The sequence below is a fragment of the Anser anser genome (assembly GCF_964211835.1).
Source record: "Anser anser genome assembly, chromosome: 22".
NCBI lineage: Eukaryota > Metazoa > Chordata > Aves > Anseriformes > Anatidae > Anser > Anser anser.
The window spans coordinates 2,169,091-2,191,141 of NC_139743.1; the positions used below are offsets into that span (position 1 = coordinate 2,169,091).

General features: G+C 42.7%; 1 protein-coding gene across 3 annotated transcripts; it reads right to left on the minus strand.

The window, feature by feature from the left end:
* Positions 1-1,257: 1,257 nt before the first annotated feature.
* DDX6 (DEAD-box helicase 6) lies at positions 1,258-19,396 on the minus strand. 3 transcript variants are annotated; one of them, XM_083808251.1, is made up of 14 exons: positions 19,249-19,396; positions 16,572-17,043; positions 15,118-15,181; positions 14,535-14,639; positions 13,227-13,356; positions 12,610-12,756; positions 12,272-12,370; positions 11,430-11,548; positions 10,836-10,964; positions 10,385-10,501; positions 8,612-8,675; positions 7,593-7,694; positions 6,690-6,874; positions 1,258-5,489 (listed from the first exon to the last, which is right to left on the minus strand). In XM_083808251.1, the coding sequence occupies exons 2-13, from the start codon at positions 16,769-16,771 to the stop codon at positions 6,699-6,701; spliced, it is 1,452 nt and encodes a 483-aa protein (XP_083664377.1). In that variant the 5' UTR covers positions 16,772-17,043; positions 19,249-19,396; the 3' UTR covers positions 1,258-5,489; positions 6,690-6,698. The 3 variants fall into 3 exon arrangements, with proteins under 3 accessions (XP_083664377.1, XP_083664378.1, XP_083664379.1); XM_083808252.1 differs by having other exon boundaries at positions 19,220-19,377; XM_083808253.1 differs by lacking the exon at positions 19,249-19,396 and adding an exon at positions 17,810-17,900.
* Positions 19,397-22,051: the final 2,655 nt, after the last annotated feature.

A 22,051-nucleotide genomic window follows, 5' to 3' on the forward strand; every position in this document is an offset into this window, starting at 1 on the left:
GGTTTCCCCGCCCCCGCAGGTCACGAGGCGAGCCGCGCATGCGCCGGTACGGAGGGAGGGGTGACCTCGGCCTGGCGCTCGCCGCTTGGGGCCGCGGCTGGGTGCGGAGCGCGGCCGGCGGGAGCCCGCAGCCCTCACGGCCGGCCCGGTAGTCAGGACCGCCCTGGCTTCGCGCAGGCTCCAGCCCCGCTGCCGGAGCACGACTTCAGGAGCGGCAGCCCGCGCTTGCATGGCACGAGCTCAGTGTGGGGAACCCGTCCTTTCCCCTCACCCCCCTGAAGCTTTTCCCCCCATAACTGCAAAAGCCAATTTTCATGTGTGGCTTTGGCCAACGTCTCTTCACTCCGTATGGGAAGTTGTGTCATGAAGAGGAGCAGCACTGCCCAGGGCAGAGGAGCTTGGCCTCAGTAAACACGAGGGAGCCGTACACAGGCAGCAGCACCATACGAGATCCTGCAGGCTGGGACCTGGCCTCTACTGGCCAGAGGCATCTTATCGAGGACGTGCAGTGGTGCTGGCTTGGTTTTACACTGAGCAGCAACTGTATACACCAGGTAGGGGTGTAAGGCCTCTTTCACAAGGATAGCAGAATAGTTTTTACCTTACTCCTTGTTTTAACTCCTGATGCCACTTAACTGCTCTGGTTGCAAAAAAGGTGGAAATACGAAGTATTATTCTGAAGCTTGGCACCAGTTATCCCTCCCTTGCTAGCTGGCTTTCCCTTAAACATAACCAATAAAAAGCAGCACACCTTTCACAGGTACTCGAGCTGAGACTGCAACTGACTCCAGTCAAGAGCTTGTCGCATTTCCTACCCCTCACCAGTTGCCTGTGAACAACCCAAACAATCACCCCAGTTCAGGGCAACTCCTGGTAAAAAAAATAAATTAAAAAAATGCAGGCCAGTGAGACTTCTGCAGCTCTGCTCCAGCCCCTTACAGAAACTCTCATTGTAGTAATCCACACCAACAGGGTATTGCAACCAAAAGCCAAGTTTACCAGGCTAGCTGAAACTGGAGCATTGAACTCTGTAAGAGCACAGACCACCTAGTCATGAGTGTACGGAAAGCATGAGCACCAAGGAGTGGAGAATCCTTCCATTTAGACACATTGACCATCTTGAGGCATCTCTCCAAAGCTAGTTGACATGTGCTAGGGCTTTCTATGAAGAAATGAAGAAAAGGTCAGCATTGTTTTTTTTTTTTGTTTTTTTTTTTTTTTTGCTTAGCACTGTTAAAAGAAACACCAAAACCAACCTGGAGTTCCAGGGAGCTTTTATTGAGTTTAATCAACAAAATCAGGATTTTACCATTCGTCTTTTTTGCACTCTGAACTCATGAAACTCTTCACAAGCCAGTGCTGCAACGCATGTACATATCCAGAGAAAAACACATTCTCAACAAAATCCATGCTCCACTGGAGAATTAGCCAATTACCAATTTAACAGAAAGCCAATTTTCCCCTCCCTCCCCTGAATATTTTCAAGGACTATTCCATGTTGTTCACTGGTTAACAAAGTACCAACTTCTTAACTAGGGACCACTGGATTATGATATCCCACGTGAATTGCAAATATTTTTTTCTTGAAATAAAGTTCCAGGTTTTTTCTATAAAGGGAACAGTGACTATTTTCTTCTCCTGACACCCCTTCCCCATAATTATCGGTTAAAATACAGCAAGGCTGTATCTTAATAAACCCATCCCTCCCACCACCCCTCCTTACCCTTCCCTTATTTGTCTACAGCAGAATTTAACAATGCTTCCACATAAAGACATTTTAAGCAATGCAACAGTGAACTGAGCAAAACCTACAGAATAATCTGCCAAAGCCTTATTTTGAAGATCAGATGCATGCTCTTTGGTCCAGAGACCTGACTTATCATGAAGAGAAACTGTGATTCCAAAAAGAAAAAAAAAAAGACTACAAGTTCACAGCAATTGGAAAAACTCCTTGTGTGGACTTCTTTTGCCCAACCTTTACAATGGTGACCTTGCTGCTGGAGCTCCTGGGAACAAAGTGCACCCCCATCCTCAGAAACCAACAGCTGCTCAACCCCAGCAGTACTACTCAGTCCAGCACCAGGACAAGAACCACTGTGATGGCAGCTCAGCAGGTGCGGCATGGCATCCCGATAACCTCTAGAACAGAAACCATGACAGAACAGCTCTCTGCTCAAGGTTTGAGTCCTATCGGTCATTTGAAAAACAAGCGTGTGAAGCATTTTTAAATCCTTGGAGCAGACACCCTTCCCTATCCCAAGTAAAAATAAAAATCAAAACAATCAGAATGAGATGATTTGATACCAACATGTATACAACGTATTCATGTTGAGCTTCCATGTTCTTACCCACAAAAAAAGTCCCAGAGGGCAAAGGAAAGATGCTCCCATCTCATTCTGGAAATTAAAATATGTATTTGAGACCAACCCACCCCCCTCCCTTCAAGGAAAGCCCTCCAGCAACTGCACTGCACTCTTGACAGCGCAAATCCTGAGACCAGCCTATAGCTCATCTGGAGTAAGTTGGCTGAAGATTTGCGTCACCCTCTTCACAGCCATTTCACCCAGTTGTGAAACACTATTTCTTCAGATTCAGAGGATGATGCTTTTTTTAGACTTTCGGGGGGAAAATGCAGAATACATCAGATTCTTAATGTTATCTTTGTCAGAGGAATTATTTGACCTAGGGCTCATCACTGAAGGCAGAAACTGGCTCCAAGTAATGCATAAATGTAAAGGCTGGTGTGTGACTAGAAAAACAACAGGAGATCAAAAGGAATCTCAAAAAGCCAAGACTTATACACACTCCTTACTCCTGGGCAGGAAAAACAAAACAAAAACTAGGCTTATCCTAGTCATTTGGAGCATCTTTCCATTTGCAAGATTGCATCTGTTAGAGATAGCCTATTGGCACCAAAAATAGGCTGCTTCCTTCTTTACTGAAAGCCACCTAAAAACGGTGCCCCTGATAGTTTAGGTAAGTGCCAATCCTCAAATAGAGGCCGAGTTTAAAGTAATACTTTCCATTTAAAAGTTCTGTGCTTTAAGAGGGACCATCAAAGCATGGCACCAGGCTAACCTACCACAAATCCAAGCAGAGCACACACATCTGACTCAACACTGCTATCCTGTTCTTGTTACGTGTGTGCGCCCTGGTAAGATACAAAAAACTTTTATTTACATTTTTTCATGTCTTTGTTGCACTAAAATGATCCCTCTTCTGTCTCTCTGGAAAATCGTAAGCTGGCTGCAGTACAAGAGCAAGATTTTACTTTTGGTCAAAGTTATCACCCACAAACTCCCACCCCACCCCCCACCCCCAAAAAGCACCCCAAAGTTGTTTACATTTAGTACCTGCCAGTCAGATGTAAGCTGTGTGGCTCACAGAGTGTCTGTGACCAAGCTCTTGAGTTTGTACTCTAGTGCAGCATTTGCTACAATTATGGAGTCACTGCTGACAAAAAAAAAAACACCCTTTCCATCTTGTAAAGTTGTTGTCAGGAGGCACCTGATTTTGTACTTATGATCCTCAAGGAAATGGGACAGTTAAGTCTGCCTTTTAGTTCCAAACATTTTTACTCAAAAGAAAAAAGCGGGGGTGTCAAAATGGGAGAAATTAAGACAATTAATTCCTGCCTTAAGATAAGCAAGCATGGTGTGAGTGCAGCGTCTGTATACACAATAAATGACTGAGCAAAAGGGATTGCGTTCATCCAGGTGCCTCCTGACACTGTAGTTGAACAGGCTAAAAGGGAATTTTAAGAGTTTACAGTTTGATTTGTCTCACTCCTCTTGCCTGTAGATCAGGCCAAACATCAAGCATGTTGGGAGGGGCACAATTTAAAGCAACACTATTTGACCAGAAAGCATTTTCCAGCAATATACAACGCAGAGTGACAGAGAGCAAGTCATGCCAAAACAGACAAGATGGCAAATAGCTTTCTGTAGCTTCTGACACTAACAGGGGTTTTGTACCCTTACCTGCTCACAGATCTGTATAGAGGCTGTTTTGGGCAGAAAATGCACAATGCTGCAGGAAGTAAATCAAGCCCATAAAGCTCTAGAACTGTCAGTTTATGCATCTAGATCAGTTTTCTACAGTTTCTTTTAAACCCAAATCCACGCCTTATACATATGCTGCTCAGCAACACTGACACCCGCTGGATTTCCCTCACACCATGGTGGAACACAGGTCAGGGCACCCTTCAGAGCTTGTGAAGTTCCTGACGTTTCTAAGTGGGAAATCAAAGAATATCTTGAACAAGGTAAGCAACAGATTTTGAGGCCTCAGAGCCCCTGCAAGGAATCTCTTCAATACAAGCGGTACAGGACAGTGTTGCTAGCACCAGAGCAAACCCACCCTGACAAGGGACACTTGGAAGCCTGCTCTTCAGGGAGGTCAGAGCATTTCTCATTGCTTAGTGTTGCAGAAAACTGAGCCCCTCTCATCTTTAGCTGCTCCCATAATCAGTCTAATCCCTTTAACCCCAGCAACCTTCATCAAAAAAAAAAGTTATATATGAACCCAAACAGAAAAAAAATATTTACAAAGTTTGTACAATATACACATCTGATTTTCTATGGGACACACTGCACCAGAAGAAAGAGGGCCATGGCTCTGAAACAAGTCTACATATCAAGTGCTGGAACTACTAATGGAGACTTATGGAAACCAGTCTTTAGTGTTCTGCTAGAGCACAGGGCTTTTCTTATGGCTCCTGCAAAGGGTGACAGGCTAGGCTACTCTTTCCTTCTGGAGCTATGCTGCTGCACCTAATCAGCCCAGATTTTAAGTTGGTTTTGTTTTAAATACAGTATTTACAATGTGGGTGAACTGCAGATGCATATCAACTCCTCCAATTAAAAAAAAAGTTGAAAAAAAAGTATTACCAATAAGTTTCACCTCCCAGCCCTGGCCTTGAGTACTTGGGGAGGAGGAGAGGGGGAAGAGAGGGGAACTTTGACCTGAAACCAAAAACAGCTGTTGATTCCTTGGGCTGTGTCGGAAAGGTGATATTCTGAATGGTCTCATAGCATAAGGCACTTTGCACGAATAAGTAACAAGCTCTTTAGCTTAAAAACAGATGAGTAAACAGGGAGAAGTTGAAATGCACTCAGTCGATGGTTGAAGAATTTGAAATCGCAGACAAGCTTGTGTTCATCAAGATTCTTCTCTTTCCAGGGTTTCTCTTCTTCCCTTGTTGCCCCTCCCACCCAAAGAAAAAAAAATTTAAAACCAGCAGTTAGTGCAACTAATGTTCAATCAGCACACAGTGCAAACAAGTGGAAAAACAAAAAGACATTCCTCCTTTCATCTTCTTTCTTCCTTGCTGCCAAATTTAAAAAGAAAAAAGGCCAAGCTCTTTAGTCTTCATAGTTCCGAAATGAAAAGACGAAGAAAAACCCACAAAGAGAAGGGTATCCCCAAAGAAATGATGTGTCACAGATGTGGATCAAAGGGCTTCACCTTCCGGCATGTGTAGTCAAAACCTTAAAAAAAAACACCCACAGTTAAATCAATCCTATGCAAAACCAGAATGTAAGTAATGAATCACACTGACTATGTAGCTGCTCCGGAAAAGCCAACAGCATTTAGAACAGCTCATCTTCAATCACTGCACCTCAAAAAGAAGTGCTACTATTACCCAATTATACCTAAATGGCACAACTACACACTTGTTTACTGTCATTAAGTGGTGTACAATTCTCAGACAAGGTTACAGCATTCCCCTTAAAGAAGCCACCCAAGAGCTCTGCCCAGGTTCGTCATCTGATTTGTTTTGTCTATGTACTTATTTATTTTAAAAGATTAATAAAGCAAAGCAAAGACTGCAAGTCATTTTGGCATGACTGAGTAGGACTATCCTTAAATTATTTCAAGTAGACACAGGTTCATTTTATCTCTCTCTAGCAATCTGCTTCTTTGGCAATTTTTGGTTTTTGTCAGCTGAGAGCAATTTCAGTAGCTTCATCAGTATTTTCTAATTCACAATCTCTAGGAGAAAATACACAACAAAATTACTTTCAACCCAAACAGTGTCATCTCTTGACGTTGCATAACATAGCATCTTAACTAAAAACAGATCAAACATCACCCTCTATTTGGCCTGACTCTAAGAACAACAATTTCCCTGGATTGAAAAAAGAAATCGACTTAGCATTTTTTCCTCAGACAGCGATCAAGAAAAGCCACACTTTGAGACACCCTGGCAGTGAAGCCTTTTTTTTTTATGCTACGTAGACCTCAAGTGGCAATGAAGATGAATTACAGCTTTGCTACCTACTTTGTAGGAGGTTCTATGAATATATGTCTATGAGAAGACAAAACATGAGGCACCTATAGCTTGAATCTGTTTCTTTCAGCTGCTGAGCTGATTAGGCTTTTCTGTTGGTGCAAAATTCTTAGAGACCCACTTTCTCTCCTGGCTTTTTTGATTACCACCTCCCTTTCTGCCATCACCTACTTCTCTTTTTAGCTAAGCAATACAGAAAGAACTCTTTAGGCTACTAGCAGGCATCCTAGCCTCTCCAAACACCAATCTTCCCACCCTCACTGACAATCTATTTCAAACCCTTGTTTTCATATTCAGGCACGTTTGGCACATCAGTTTCCCTCTTCCCCTGCAACAATATTCAGCCCAGCTCTTCTTTTATCCAACAACTTCTCTATTCAGGAAGGCATTTACATACGCATTATGGTTACTGTTTCTCATCTTCTACAGGTTCACTGTGGTATTCTGCCACATACAGGCTCTTGTCAATGTTGCTTGGTATGGGTTTAATTTCAGTTCCCAACTGCTCCTCAATACTTTTCAGGTTGAATCGATCATCATAGGTGATCAAGTTGATGGCCAGGCCAAGATGACCAAAGCGACCTCAAAAAAGAAAAAAAACAACCTGAACCGAGTAATAGAAGGTTGATTGAAAGAGTCTGCAGATTCTGGCATTAGTAACACTGCCCTCCGATGGTAAAGGAAAATCCAGACTCTGCAACAGGTCTTTGAAAGCATTTAAGGACTTCTGTACAACTACAGGAGTAAGAAAAACCAAGAGGTTAAAAATGCTCCAACTGCACGTATTCATTAATAACCAACTCAAAGTCTTCTACTACTACAGTACACATGTCCACCCCTTATTAAATGAAACAGTTATTGAACAAGCCTGAACTACAGAGTTCAAGTACACTGAGTTCCATCACCTATCGCCTTTTTTGAAGATGTATCTAGTAGATGCCCAGGCACTGGAAACACGCAGGAGAAAAAAAAGATGCTTAAGAAACCACAGAAGCTAAATTTTCAGTATAAAATTCTCCCAAACTGCAAAAAAAAATCACATCAAGTCTCATGAGACTGAAGCAAAATATGGAGTGTTTTTTTTGCATTAGGCTTTTCGGACTAGTTTAAAGAACACAGCCATTTATTCACGTATTTGTGAGAATAATCATGATATGGTACCCAAAAGATAAATTTGTCAGAAAAATCAAAGCTATTCAAAATAGTTCAAGTATAGTAATAAAAAGCAGAAGCCAATTCAATGCTAAAGAAAAAAATGACAGTTATCCAAGTTGTTTCTAAAAGATGCTTCTCCTCTCACCTGATCTGCCAATACGATGGAGATAAGTCTCTGCCAGCTTTGGGAAATCAAAGTTTATCACCACATTCACAGCTTGGATATCAATACCTCGGGTAAACAGATCTGAAAGACAATTCAGGTCATGAATAATTGATTATTGATTATTATATATATATTATATAAAAGTTGATTTCGGGTAGAAAATTTAGGAACAATTAACACTAGCTAGCACTAGTTTATAAATATAAGCTTTCCTCGTATCAAGGCATTTTACATACAATTCTGTTACAGCTTCTTCTTGCTCTTTATCCACTTTAAGCGTAATACAAGAAGAATGATCAAGACCTCAAATCTTCAAATCTATGCCAAAAAAGTAATTAACATCAAGCCAGTTTTTGCATGTTAGACTATTTTTGAGTAGGTCATCTTATACAAGCACCTCCTCAAACACAGCACATGTTGCCATTGTCACAACAGACTTGAGATCTGAACTACATCCCATCAGCTTAGCTCTTTTTATTTCACTTCAAGTTGAGTTAAGACTACCCAGATGCATGTAGCAACTGCCACGGTACTGCCCAAACAGGCTGTACTGTGGATAACTCACGCCATATACAGACCAATCGCAACTACAGACCATTTAGGAAAGATGAACTACAGACGTGTAAAGAATCAGCAAAATGTAGTCCAGTAATCCTAGCCACAGTTACACCTACAGTTCTGTTCTTTTGTAAAGCTTATGGCCGAACAATTTACAGAGCACTTGTGAAAACATACAGAAAAGGTAACTGAAGCAGGAAACACAGGTTATCACAATAAAAGGATTTGTTAACAAGTTGCAACTTCAGTTTGTCACAAAAGACCAAACCCATACACCTAAACGAGTGCAGCACTCTGCCCTACACACACTTGACAAAATTCTCTAATCAAACCATTAACTTGCTTTATCACAAATCAAGTTACCTGCCACACCTGGGCTAATGACTAATCAGCTTTCTATCACAACCTTCAGAAAAACAAAAACATTTAGGAACTCTTACCAGTGCAAACAAGATTGCGGCATAAGCCGTTTCGGAAATCGTGGAACACACGATTGCGGTGTTCCTGGAAATACATAAAAACAAATAAAAACAACTGTGACTTTCAGGTAGGTATTCAAGTTACAAACAACTTCATTCACATAAATTCCTTCCCCTCATCACTACTGACAGCTGAGTCAAAGCTGCTAGTACTATTTCTTAACACTTCTTATCCATATATTCTAAAAAACTTGCCAGAGGGGCCTTCAGAACCACTTTTAGGCAAAAACATTTAACTTTGTCTACAAATCTCAATTAGTTACACAAATTAATCTCAGAATAGTATCATCATAAATTACAAGTACATGAAACCTGCACTAGGGAAGTTAGATTGACTGCTACTAAAAGGAACAACATCATGCTAATCAATTGGCCTCTGTAGCTATGAGCTCTCCCTCTCCCCCCCCCCCCCCCCCCCCCAAAAAAATGAAGTGCCTCATACTGATTTCTGCAAGCAGAAAACACAGTAACCAGCATATGTGAAAGAGTACAAGAAATCAGGTAGGATATTGTTTCATGACATGCAGATCCATAAAAAAAGTTTTTAGTTTTACCAAAAAAAATTTCTGTGCCCAAAGCTTATTTTCATTCCTGGTATTTTGACTATCATCTCCCCGATCCCTGTGCCAATTTCAATACATTTTATTCATTTTATGTCCTAGCAATAAATTTTTCATCATTTACATTAAATCTGGAAACATCCTTCCTTTAAAAAAGGAAGCCTCTTCATTTTCCACTAAAGAATGTTTTTCACCCCTGAAGCACAGATAGGGATGGTATGCGCCAATTGTCTATGAAGACTCCCCTCTCAACAACAAGTTCCTTTGGACCACACAAAAATTAAGTAGTATCATTTTTAGAGAGCAAAATTAACAAGTTGAAACTTCCCACACAAAGATACCTGCCTTTTGCCACACACATTATCTACTGACAAATCAGAAATAAACAAGAAACAGACTTCAGGGAATCCATTTGCATATCTGTGTCTATGCTCAATACTGGCACTGCCTCCTTTTCTGTTTAAAGAAATGCTGGTCTGCACATAGCCCAGCAAACATTTGTATTACCTGCCAGCCCAATGTACAGCAAGCTAGGCTTCCCGTAACGCTTTCATATGAATTTATTCAAGTTTACATATAAAATGCGAAGTATTTCAAAGTACTCCTGTCTTACATGCACCACTTCAACCTTTTGACAATGCCTTTTAGTACACTCACCGATAACAAGGAAATCAAGAGCATGACTCTTGAGGACATGTGAACTGATCTACAAGTAACAGAAATTCCTGCACCAGCAAAGCTGCAGACATTTTTCATAGTTTTGTAAACTAGGCCACTGGAGCTCAATCACTATTCAGCAGTCAATGCTTTCAAGTAAGAGCTTCGATCAAAGCCATCTCCCTGCATTCTCAGATTCCCCTACAGCCACAGTGCAAGATTTACTGCTTGCAAAGCCAGGCTAGGCACTCAGATCAGCTGAGTATTGTTCTTTCTGTTTGTACTCCTGAATACCACATGAACAGCTACACTAAACGCTCCGGAAAAAGGTTTAATTATGGGGGGGGAGGAGTCTGAAAACAAAACTGAAGCGATAGCAAAGCAATATATGTCTAAGTTTTTGAAGAACATGCAAATTTAAAGCAAGTATGAGACTTAATTCAGCTATGTGCTACATCTGTGGAGTAGGACATGAAATCATGTAGCAGGACATAAACCACTGTAACTTCATACTCACCTGCCTCATTTTAGCATGGATATAGAAGCAGGAATAGCCCAACTGGGAGATCTTTTTGGCTAACAATTCAACCCGTTGAGAGGAGTTGCAGAAAATGATCGACTGGTTAATCTGGAGCTGAACATATAAGAAGCGTGTTAAGTAAATGCAGAATTTTAGTAACAGATGATCTAAGGCAGATCTAAATCCCTTGCAGAAAGAAGGCAAGACAGGTGCTGCAAGTAATTCATACCATAAATATTTTTGTACAAGAGGGAAAAAAAGTTAACACGTAACAAAACTGCACGGCAAGTTTTGTTTGAGGCAAGCACACTCATTTTTAGCTTCAGCTTATATAGTATGATTAGCACAGTTTGACAAGGAAAAAAAAAGTCTGTCACTCTGAATCTTATTCTTGACTTTGAAGGAAACAAAGCATTTGTAAGTTCTTAACCTGACCTACACTGCTTACCCTGGAAAACAGCGTATTGAGGCAATGAACTTTCTGACGCTCAGTTACATAGGCATAGTACTGAGTAACTCCCTTCAAGGTTAACTCCTCCATCAGATTAATCTCATAGGGTTTCTGCAAATGGGAATTCTGAAAGATAAAGATAAAAATAAAGCAGGCATATCTATATGCAAAACCACATAAGGACTTCCCATCCTGTAGCACATTTAATTCTTCCATCGCAAGGATGCACTAACTAGCCAATTTTTATGCCTGTCACTAGACAGGGTAGGTGAAATTTCACAAAGGATTACTTAAAAAACGAAGGCATCATGCCAGGCTAAACAGGATCACCTTCTAGAAGCAAATCAACACAGATGGCGTTAACTACTGTATAAAGAGGAAAACAGTACCTTACATGCAAGAATTACATATACTTAACTTCCCATTAACATTATTTCTGGACAAAAGTTATTTCAAATTTGCTGTCCTACACTGAGGCTGGTATATTAAACCAGAGAAGTGTGGATGCATAAATAAATGAGCAACACCCACTCATGCACCTCAGGTGCAGTGTCACCACAATCACATGTATCTGAATCCAACTACACTCACCATGAATTTCTGTACACTCAGAGGGAAAGTGGCTGAGTAGAGCAAAATCTGTCTGTTTTTAGGTAGCGTGAGAATAATGTCTTCCATTATTTGTACAAAATCTTGAGACAGCAACTTATCTGCCTGTAACAACACAAGCACAAACGAGTAAGTCAAAGAAGTAGGGCAATATTTCAGTTTTCTGGTAGTATCACGCTGGAGAAGAAACACAAACACACCGGGAATATTCTCCTTCCCACCTTCACAATGGTATCACCCCCTCTGGAGTGAATACCACACTCCAAATGACATTTGATTTAGTTTCTGAAAACAGGATACATCAGTAGAAGGAAGTTTACATTTCCCAGTTTTCAATACTGACTTAAGCAGAATCAAACTGAATAAAAATACATACAATGGGAGTTCTAAACCAAAAATAGCTATCACTGTTCCTATCAGAGTCATCCAAGAGCTTTCACACAATTATTTTTCTCAACCTCTCACTTAGCAGTCTGTTGGATGTTTATAAATCAGGTTACATGAACTTATGTGGTAAGCACAACGCATTCATTATGAACAGATACCAAATGAAAAACAATCCTTCAGTTCAGAATAGACTGCTTATCTATTTCGCAGGAACAGTCAACAGAAAAGGCAAACCTTCCTAGGCTGTTTTCTTGGAAGTTTTACATGCAGAAGAGCTCTTATGCCCATATACCTTCTCAAAAACAACAAGAAATGAATTAGCTATAACCTTAGTATCCCTAAGCAAAGGTATTTGTTGCTGTATATAATGAGGTGGCTGGCTGAGACACATCATTCGTTTAAATTGTTAATACACCAAAAGGTTTAATATGAGCAACTTGCCTCATCCAATACTATCATCTGGACATGCTCAACTTTTGCTACTCCTTTCTTGATGAGATCGAGAATTCTGCCAGGGGTAGCTATCACCACATGCACTGTAAGGTTAGAAGAGAAAAAAAATTTAAGGTGACTAAAACAACGTTTCCAGCATTCAGAGACATGTTTTATACCAACAGATTGAGAGAATGACTGTAAACAAACAGTGACTAAGACATAATACAGTCTTCCTGTAACAAGCGTAACAATAACACAGACATAACAAAAAAAGCAGAAATTAGAATGCCACATTGTAAAAGCCCAAACACCAACTGTAGCATAGCAAAGGTGCTCTGACCTGTATCATCAAGCCTCATTATGTCATCTCGCAAATTGGTTCCTCCTGTTGTTGCCATCACTTTGGCACCTCCCATGTGTTTGCTGACTTGGATACAGATTTGACTGACCTGCAGGGCTAGTTCACGGGTGGGAACAATCACCATTGCTGGAAGTTAAAAGTGTCGGCATGAGTTACTAATAACACACTATCAAAAATACTTCTCTGTAGAGGACAGAGACTTCATGAAAGCCATACTTCTGTGGTTTTGGAGTTCTACTCTAAATACCCCGAGTAAGTCCTAGAAACTGCTTAAAACAAGACAAATGCCATGCAAGGGTTCTATATCCCTTGCTATTCCCTCCACATGAGTCACCCAGCCACCATGCTTCTGTGTTACTCCAAATCCATTTTCCAGGGCAAGACAGTAAAGTCCAGAAGACATCTTCAAGTTTTTAAAAGAAACTGGAAATTTAAAATTTCACTTTCCCTCCACCACTCCCTATGTACTTGCTTTACAAATATAAGCAGATAACCTACACTGCTGCATTCTGTCGACCACTTTTAGATTCAAGTCTGCTGCACAGTGACCAATACTATTACCTGGATGCAGCCAAGGAAGACCCATCCCAACTGACCTTGTATGTTGTCCTTCTTTAAGTCTAGCCGTTCAAGTAAGGGAATGAGGTAGGCTCCACTCTTGCCTGTTCCATTTTTCGCTCTAGCCAAGATATCCCTACCAGATAAAGCAATGGGGATGCTCTCCTCCTGAAATGCAATGACAGTCAGCACATGAGCAATCATGAGCCATGCTCACTAAAGACTGGCCAAATATAACTCTCCTCGCTATATGATGTTAAACCTGTTCCATGAAAGAGTATCTTGCTACTGAAAGTATTGTAGACTTACACACAGCAGGAAGGAGTTTAACCTATCAGCAAAGAGCTCCCCAGCAAAGCAATAGCTCTGCTCCCAACGTCTCACGTAAAGTCCTCTTATGACCAGATAGGATGAGAACCAGTGCTCGGTTACTGCAGGAATTGTAAACCCATACAGACGCATTAGTAAAAAAAAAAAGTGAAAAATTAGGAAAAAACATGAGGAGACAGTGAGAATCACTAGCAAACTCCTCCAATGGGAAAAAATGCCCACATGTATCTTAACATTGGAAAGGCATCAGCCCATGTAATTTCAAACCTGCATGTTTCTGTGATACACTTCTCAAAACCAGCGGGCTTCCTTTTTAAGACTTCAGCCACTCAGGCAAAGGCCACAAGTATTTTTCATTTGCTTTCTTTTACAGCAATATCTAAATGACCCAAGTACATTCGGCCTTTTCATTTGGAAAAGCTGACACATTAGAATCTGTTCTAAAGCAGATAAATTAACAAAAAGCCATAGCTTCCTCCATTCCTTAAGGAGATAAAATGGCCTGGATGTCAGTAGCACGGGGGAAGAGTTCAACACCACACCCACTCCCCTAAGTTTACATACATTAACATTTACTGATGGAATCAGCTCTAAAAGTAAAAACAAGATGGAGAAACAGAAAAAGTAAACTTACTAACACTCTCTCTCCTATAATCTCCATTATGACTCCTTCCAGATATTTATGATAAAAAAAGCCAAGAATGGGTGATACAGATATCTTAGTAACAAATAAAGGTATGCAACCTATGGCAGACCTGTTTTCCAGAAAACTTACAAGAACATCCCTGTACTCACTGCGACTACTTATCTGAAGGATGCTACTGAACATGGGATTAACATACCAATGCCTCTACGGTTTCCTTCCCCAAATGGAAACAAAATTCCACGGTTCAAATCCCCAGTTTTCAAATCCCAAGTTTTCCCAAACCATGACATAATATCTGACATTTAAGCACAAGAATTTCAGAGTTTATAAAAAATTAAGCTGCTGCTTATAACTAGTCCGTTTTAACAACCTGAATAGGAGATGGTTTTTCCCAGCCCATTTCAAAAATTCCCATCAGCAACTCCCGTTTCAAACAGTAATCTTCAAACTCATTTCCTTTTGTGGAGGTCACGTCCTGAATAATCACAAAAAGCACATCCATAAGATTAGGTCATACAATCCACAGCTGTAGATCAGTCAGAGTCAATGAGAGAGTGCTTATGCAAGAAGATCACAAAGCACATTTCATTACTACACAGGAGTTCTCACTGATCTATGCAATACCATACAGTGGAGAAGTAAATATTAAGTTTCCAATAACCAAATACAACACTGTGAATACACTGATGTATTTTGATCTCTGTCTTGCAGGAGCCACTGACAATCAGCCTCATGCCATAACAGTAAGAAAGAAATACACACTTAACTCTGTTTTTGAGCTTTACAAGAGAAACATCTCTCCCAAGCAGTTTTAAGAGAATTAAAACGGCAATTCTTCATTTAAAACAGGTTAGCAATAGCTGAACTGCCTTTGAATATTTGCTTACAAACCCACTGCAGCTTCTCCCACAACTTTAATTCCACATTTATTCCTAAAATTCAAACGTCCTTACCGAAGTTTTGATTCTCAAATCCTTTGGAGGGAGTTTTAAAGTCTTCTTCCAGTCATCACCAGGTCTACAGAAAAAAAAATCTGGTTTAATAACTTTTTGTGTCCTGATTTTCTTAGGAACAGTGATTTAACATGTAACATTTTCACATCTTGAAAGCTAAAAACACCTACGCATATGAGCTCAAGTCTTCTCTGAGCTAAGCGAATGCAACAGGCAGGAAACTGTAAACACAGAAATTCAGCAGTCTGCCAAGTGCAAGAGAATTTGTGAAATCTTTATCCAGTCATGATTCAAATCCCATTTTTAGGGCACTGAATTGATCCAGTAGAACAGACTTAAAACTACACACTGACATATTCATAATAAAGTAATAAGTTATAATAAAACCACAAAACTATAGTTAACTACTTCAAAAAATAAAAACCTCATGCCCAGAGACCATCTATTCTTTATCAATAATAAAAGAAGATGGAAATACTCTGGGGGAGAAAATTAAGTAAATACACACTCCACTTGTTGAACTGTTTTTTAATTTTGCTCAGTGAGATTTAGACATTTGTCCTCTCTAAAAAGACCCTGTACAGAAGAGAGCAAGTTCTTTTTTGCCCCAGTGCCAGTTAGGAGTGAGTTATGATGAGTTTTCCTCATCAGTCTGGTTAGTAAACCAGTATAAAATAAATTACACCAGAACTTGAAATGAGTATTCAAGTATTCCATTTTGCCATTACGCACTAAGATAGGTATTTTCTTCAAAAATAACCAAGTAGCAAAAGAAAAGTGAATGTTGCTCAGGGGCAGCAGAGAATTACCCATTACTGTACCAAACAAGTCTTGTAAGTCTGTCAGAATTTCCAACCAGCACATTCACATTTTATCAGCATGCTTCCTAAAACACTTTGATGAGAAAAGAGAGAAGAGACGCATACAAGGGTGTCATAGTGGTACCATATTATCTCAGCTTAGGCTTTGACTGAAGTTCAGCATTACACTGGGGAGAACACACACTACTATTCCAAATCATTGACAAAAAAGATAACCAACTTGAAAGAATTTCTCACCACGAGAGAGATCAGCAACAAACTGAAAAGCATACAAAACTGGACTAGGACTAGGCAATGTTTCCTCCTGTCTTAAATATCAGTTCCTTCCCACTCCCCAACTTCCTTCTCATACCACTTGAAATGAGCAAAGAAAACAGGATGCTGCTGCTCAGTGGGCTACCTCTGACAAGCAGCTCCATGTTCTGAAAAGTGTCAAATTCAATTTCCACAACAAATACATTGCTAAGATAATTGCCAGAAAGCAGCTCACACCTGGAAATACAGCTTTTGTTTAGTAATGCACATCCTAGGACACTGCTGTCATCAACATCATAAAACAACAGAACAGAACTTTTAAAACACAAGTACCCAAGAACACTTTCCCTTATATCAAATTTTAACACAAATACTTACTTAATAGTGGTGGTCATACTCTGTGCTTGTTGTTGAGTGCCATTATTGATTGTGTTGGCATTTTTCAGCTGGTTCATCTGTTGCTGAGTCTGTGTGCCTCCACCTCCTGGGCCCCCGCTGGGTTTTACAGGGCCTCTCAATTGCCCATTCTGACTGGATAGACCCATTATAACAGGGTTCTCTGTTCTGGCCGTGCTCATGCTTCTATTTTTAAAGATGTCTTTTTAGACTTCAAAACTTTGAAAGTCAGTACAGAAACTGTAATAACAGTTTATTAGACTCTCCAAAACGAAGAGATAAATAAGTCTTGCTCAATATATGAGTCCTTTATTGCAATGCAGGCAAGCACCTGTAAGTCACTCAAAAGTAAAGTAGTAACTTGCTCTGATGCACTGTGGATCAACCTTTTTTTTTTTGTAAAAAAAAAGCCCTCTAACAAAGTTGAGTTATATCAGAATTCACTCGCTTCAATCTGAAAAAGAAGCAGACAGTAACAATTAATACATGGACTTCTGTATATACAAATCCTTCAGTTGACTTCACTATTTTAAAATAGCCTGCAACACTGCATATTATCTAAAAATCACCTCTTCCCAGGCAGCACACAACACAGTATTTGTTTTTCTTTTTTCTTGGTGGAATTATCAGAGACATATCAAACTTTTTTTTTCCCCTTGCTACAAAGCTGAGCTTAGGTCACCAAAGATGACTGTGTAAACAGCTGTACTTTCTTTCAGCAGCCTTCCAGCTAGTAACCACTTGAAAAACAGTACCTAGATTCCCCTGTGAAATAGGCACAGATTACCTCGATTGCTTTGCCTGTTCTTGAAATTCCCCCTCTTCTGGAACACAGGAAAGCAACCATAAAAACCTAAGCAACATTATGCACAAGTTTTTGATAAAAAACAAAACCACAATATCAAATGGACATTAAAGCAAGAACCGAAGAAATACTCGTTACTCTGATTGTCTTTTTCATGTAAGAAGTGAAATTGAAGTGATGCTAGAATTATGATAGAAATTATGACATTATCTGTGAAAACAAAGCACTCACCCTCCCCCAACTCCAAAAGTTAGTTCAACCAACTTATTCATAACCTTTTTTATTGGGCATTGATTTAACACCATTTAGAATATTGAAACAAATGATATCATGGTGCTGAACTAAGAGTAGAGCAGCTTCCTGCTGAGCCTAAACATTTACACCAGGAATCAGTTAGCTTCCTGCTTGATGTTACCTTCCATTCGTCAGTAAAAATTCACATCGCACTCGGAGTTGGAACTAGATGATCTTCAAAGGTCTCTTCTAACTCACATCACTCTATGATTCTAAGATAATATGACTTAGTATCAACACTGTATTTAACAAAAGTGTTGCCAAAACTGCAAAGAGAGAAAAAGTCTGCGTCTCACACACAGAAAATACGGCCCAGAGATGAAGAACTCCTTACAACAATATTAGCCAGCCAAGACACTTGTAGTTCAAAACCTTTCAAAAGCAACTGAAAGTAGGTTTGCTTGCCTGTACAGTTTCTCATCATAAAGCTCCTGCAACTTAGTAAGTGCATAGGAAAAGCAGGTTACTGCTTGCTAAGGTGGAGCGGTCAAAAAAAAAAAAAAGGGCATTTCCCCAGTGAATAAAACATACGTTCAAGAGCACTTCAAGAGGATGGAAAAAGAATGCAAACTCTTCTCAGACTTCCCAGCTGTTTCCAAGTGCATCAATTAGAGCTTTGCAGCAAAACTTTAAAATCAGTAGAAATAAGATATTTCTCCTAGTTATCTTTCTGACTAGAAGCATGGTTTCAGTGCATCTCTGAAAGGACAACTCTCCCTCTCATTAACTTAGTTAAAAAAAAAAAACAGACAGATCATATAAGCCACCATGGTCACCTAACAAACCCGGATACAAGTGGCAAAGATCACGCAAACATTTTTAGTAGAGGAAATGTCTAGTTCCCTTAAAGCCTCTCGCTCGTAGCCATCCTTCAACAAGATGCAAGATTAAAAAACACAAGACCTCGCCAAACCCAGCGGGGTCACCACGTTCCCGGACAACAGCAGCCACCATTTCGCAAACCGAAGACCCGATGGAGAACAGGACCCCGCGGAACGGCCGTCCCCCCGGCCGCAGGCCCGGCGTGAAGGGCAGCCGCCGCCAGGCCTCTCTCTTCTCCCGCCGACCGCGGATCCGTCGCGACAGAGCTGGGCCTGCCGGGCCCCTGGGCCTGCCAGGCCCCGGCACAAAGCCGACGCGCGGCCCGTCCGCGGGCGCCCCCGCGGTGCCCATCGTGTCCGGCGAGCCCGGGCCGCACTGCGGCGTCACCCCCAGCGCTGCGCGGAGCGGCCCCGGGCCCCGCGGCGAGGCCGCCGCCCGCGAAAAGCAGCTGCGCCACACCGGCACCCCCCGCCCGCGAACAATGGAGCGGCCTCGCCCGCGGCCCCGCCGCTCCGGGCGGCAGCGAGCGCCGCCGCGGCCCGGCCCCGCGGCCCCGCCGCCCCCGGCCCGGCCTCCCCCCGCCCCGCCGCCGGGCCCCCGGCGCCGCCAGGCCCCGCTCGGGCCCCGCCGCTACCGCGGCGCGCCGCAGGCCGCGAGGCGAGGCCCGGCCCGGTGGCGGCGGCTCCCCTCGCCGCTCCCCCAGGCCCACCTCGCCCCGGCGCCGCCGCCCGCGCTCACCGCCACCAGCCGCGCTCCCCCTCGCCCAGGTACAAAATCCTCTCGCTGCCGCTTGGTGCCTTGTTATGGCGACTCGACGCTCCAAGATGGCGGCTTCCTCCTTCCTCCCGTGCGCCCTCCCCCTCCCGGCAGGGCAGGGCAGGGCAGGCCGGCCCCGCCCCGCGCGCACGCACGCACGCACGCACGCACGCACGCGCGCGCCACGCCCGGCCCTGCGTGAGCTCCTCGGGGCGGTGCTCCCGCAGTCACGTGGCCGCGCCGCGCAGCTGTCGCGCCCGGCCCCTGCCGCTGGGCGGCGTCCGCGCCCCCGCGTGCGCGCGGCCGCCGCAGGGCCCGAGGGGGGGCGGGGAGCCGCCGGGGGGGGGGGGGGGAGCCGCCTCGATAACTGCTGTAATAAGGGTACTGCCCGCCTTTCTGTATAACTGCTATCCGTACAAGGACTTTGAAGAACTGAGGCACAACAGTAATGCAATCTTAAGCACTAGTCTATAAATTCTGGTAATTACAAAAAAAATTTGCAGATCTCCCATGCTTCCCCCCCCCAAAAAAATGTATTTCCCTCACTTTTTTTTTTCCTAGTGCCTTGCAACTACAGACAGTTTTAGATCATTGTTTCTCTCTATGCTTGTCCTGGCTTTGGCTAGGGTGGAGTTAATTTTCCTCCTAGTAGCTGGTAGGTGCTGTGTTTGGGATTTAGGAGGAGGACGATGCTGCCGACTGACGCCTCAGTTGTTGCAGAGCAGTGCTTACACTCCCGAGGAGGCCGAGGGTACACGAGGAGCTGAGCGGGGATGCAGCCAGGACAGCTGACCCCCTCTGGCCGGAGGGATGTCCCACGTTCTACGGGACATGTCCATGTGGAACGATAAAACTGGGGAGAGGAGAGGGCTGCTGCTCAGGGACAGGATGGGCAGCGGCTGGGGAGCAATTGCGTTGTGCATCACTTGCTTTGTGTTCTTTTACTGCTGTTATTATTTTCCCTTCCTTTTCTGTCCTATTAAACTGTCTTTATTTCAACCCAGAAATTTTATTTTCCCCCTCCCTCCGATTCTCTCCCCCATCCCACTGGGGGGGTGAGGGGAGGGGAACAATGGTTGCGTGGTGTTTTGCTGCTTGCCGGGTTAAACCAGAACAATGCTTAACTAAAAAATGTATGCAGAGTGTGCTGCTGGTCTGTTTTCCAGAATAGACAGCAATGAATTTACATCTTTTGGGGGTGTTTTTCTTCACAAAGGCTGGATGGGGCCAAGCTCTGGATTATTTGGAATCACCAAATTGGAGTCCAACCTCCAACAAAGTACTGAACTTAGAAGCAGAAAATCTTAGTAGAACACTTCTTTCAGTTATTCTTCCATTTAATTTAAAAGGAATCCAATTTTTTCTGTCACAGACAGCATAATCATCTCCATCAGGCCTAGCTAGCCTTCTGGTGTAATCAGTTCAGATACTCCTGCCTGCTTCTCATAGAAAACAAGCCTCATTACTAAACTTAATAATTATTAAACTTCCTCTCATTCATTCCCAGACTATCTGCTCTGCTGCAAATGTCAGCACCCCTTGCCATGTCAGCTGTCATCTCCTGAGGCAGACTGGATGCTTCGGCTTCCCTTTTCAGCCTCTCTCCCACCTGGTGTGTCCCACTTCCTTTCGCAAGCTTCTCTTTCATGCATGGCAAAGGAAGAAGGAAATGGAAGATACGAGTTCTGTGCCTTTCCATGCCAGGAGTGGGATGAAGAAGCTGCATCTCCTATGTTGTGCTGTGCCAGCCAGCTGCTGGCTGGCTGGGCGCGCAGCAGTCACTGCTGGTGAGGTCCCTGCTCCACCGCATGGCAGTCTCGGTGCCTGTCATGGTGCACGGTGCTGGCACCATGCTTTGGCTCCACTCTCAGCAGAGCTAGGCATTTCACTTCACACTGAGATGTTCAGGAAATAGTATGCACCAACCTTAAAAGAATGACAACAGTAGTTAACAGATTAGTAAAGCTGACTAATGTGTAGGCAGCGCAGGGGTCACTAACCTTTAGTTATGGTAGCAGCAAATGAGATGACTGAGGAGAGAGGATTCAGGAGCCAGAAGCGAGCTAGCTTTTCTCAAGCAGAACTCAGAAAGTCAGTGTAGTTTCAAACTGGTCAGTAGAAATACTTGTTCATTATACAGAGTAGACCATCTTCATGTTCAAGTAGTGCACTTTACCATCCTTATGTACAGCTGAATAATTTCCTATTATCAGAATATCTTACACAAATTAACATTGTATGTTGGTGATAATATGAGACTGGTTTGCTAGCCAGAGAGTGTAACCGTACCAGAGTTTGGACAGGCACTGCCATGCACTGCCACCAAAGCAGTCCTCAAATATTTATTGTTGAATTTTGTTACAATTTTGTCCCATAATAGGTTGCTTACCTGCTGGTCTCCTGTGGAATGACATTATTTTTAATTTAAATTTCTTTTCTCTCCATTTAATTTTCTTCTATAATCTCCTCTCTGTCATCTTTCCCAGCGCAGCAACACATGGATCCTGTAAGTCACCTCTTCTGTGGTAGCAATCACACACCGTAGCAGTACGTGTTTACAAGGGAATTCGTTGTTGCCTATGTCCTTGGAGTGGGCTCCCTGAAGCCTCTTCATCTGCAGCCCACCTCACACAGCCTGGGAGGTGCTTCCCACCTCCATCTCCCTGCAGATGTCTCTCTGACCTGGGAAGTTCAGCAGCACCACCAGCCCCTATGCACCTACAGCACCTTACTTTGCACCATGCTTCTGTTCTGCTTGCGAGGCAGATGGGGGGGGGGTAACATT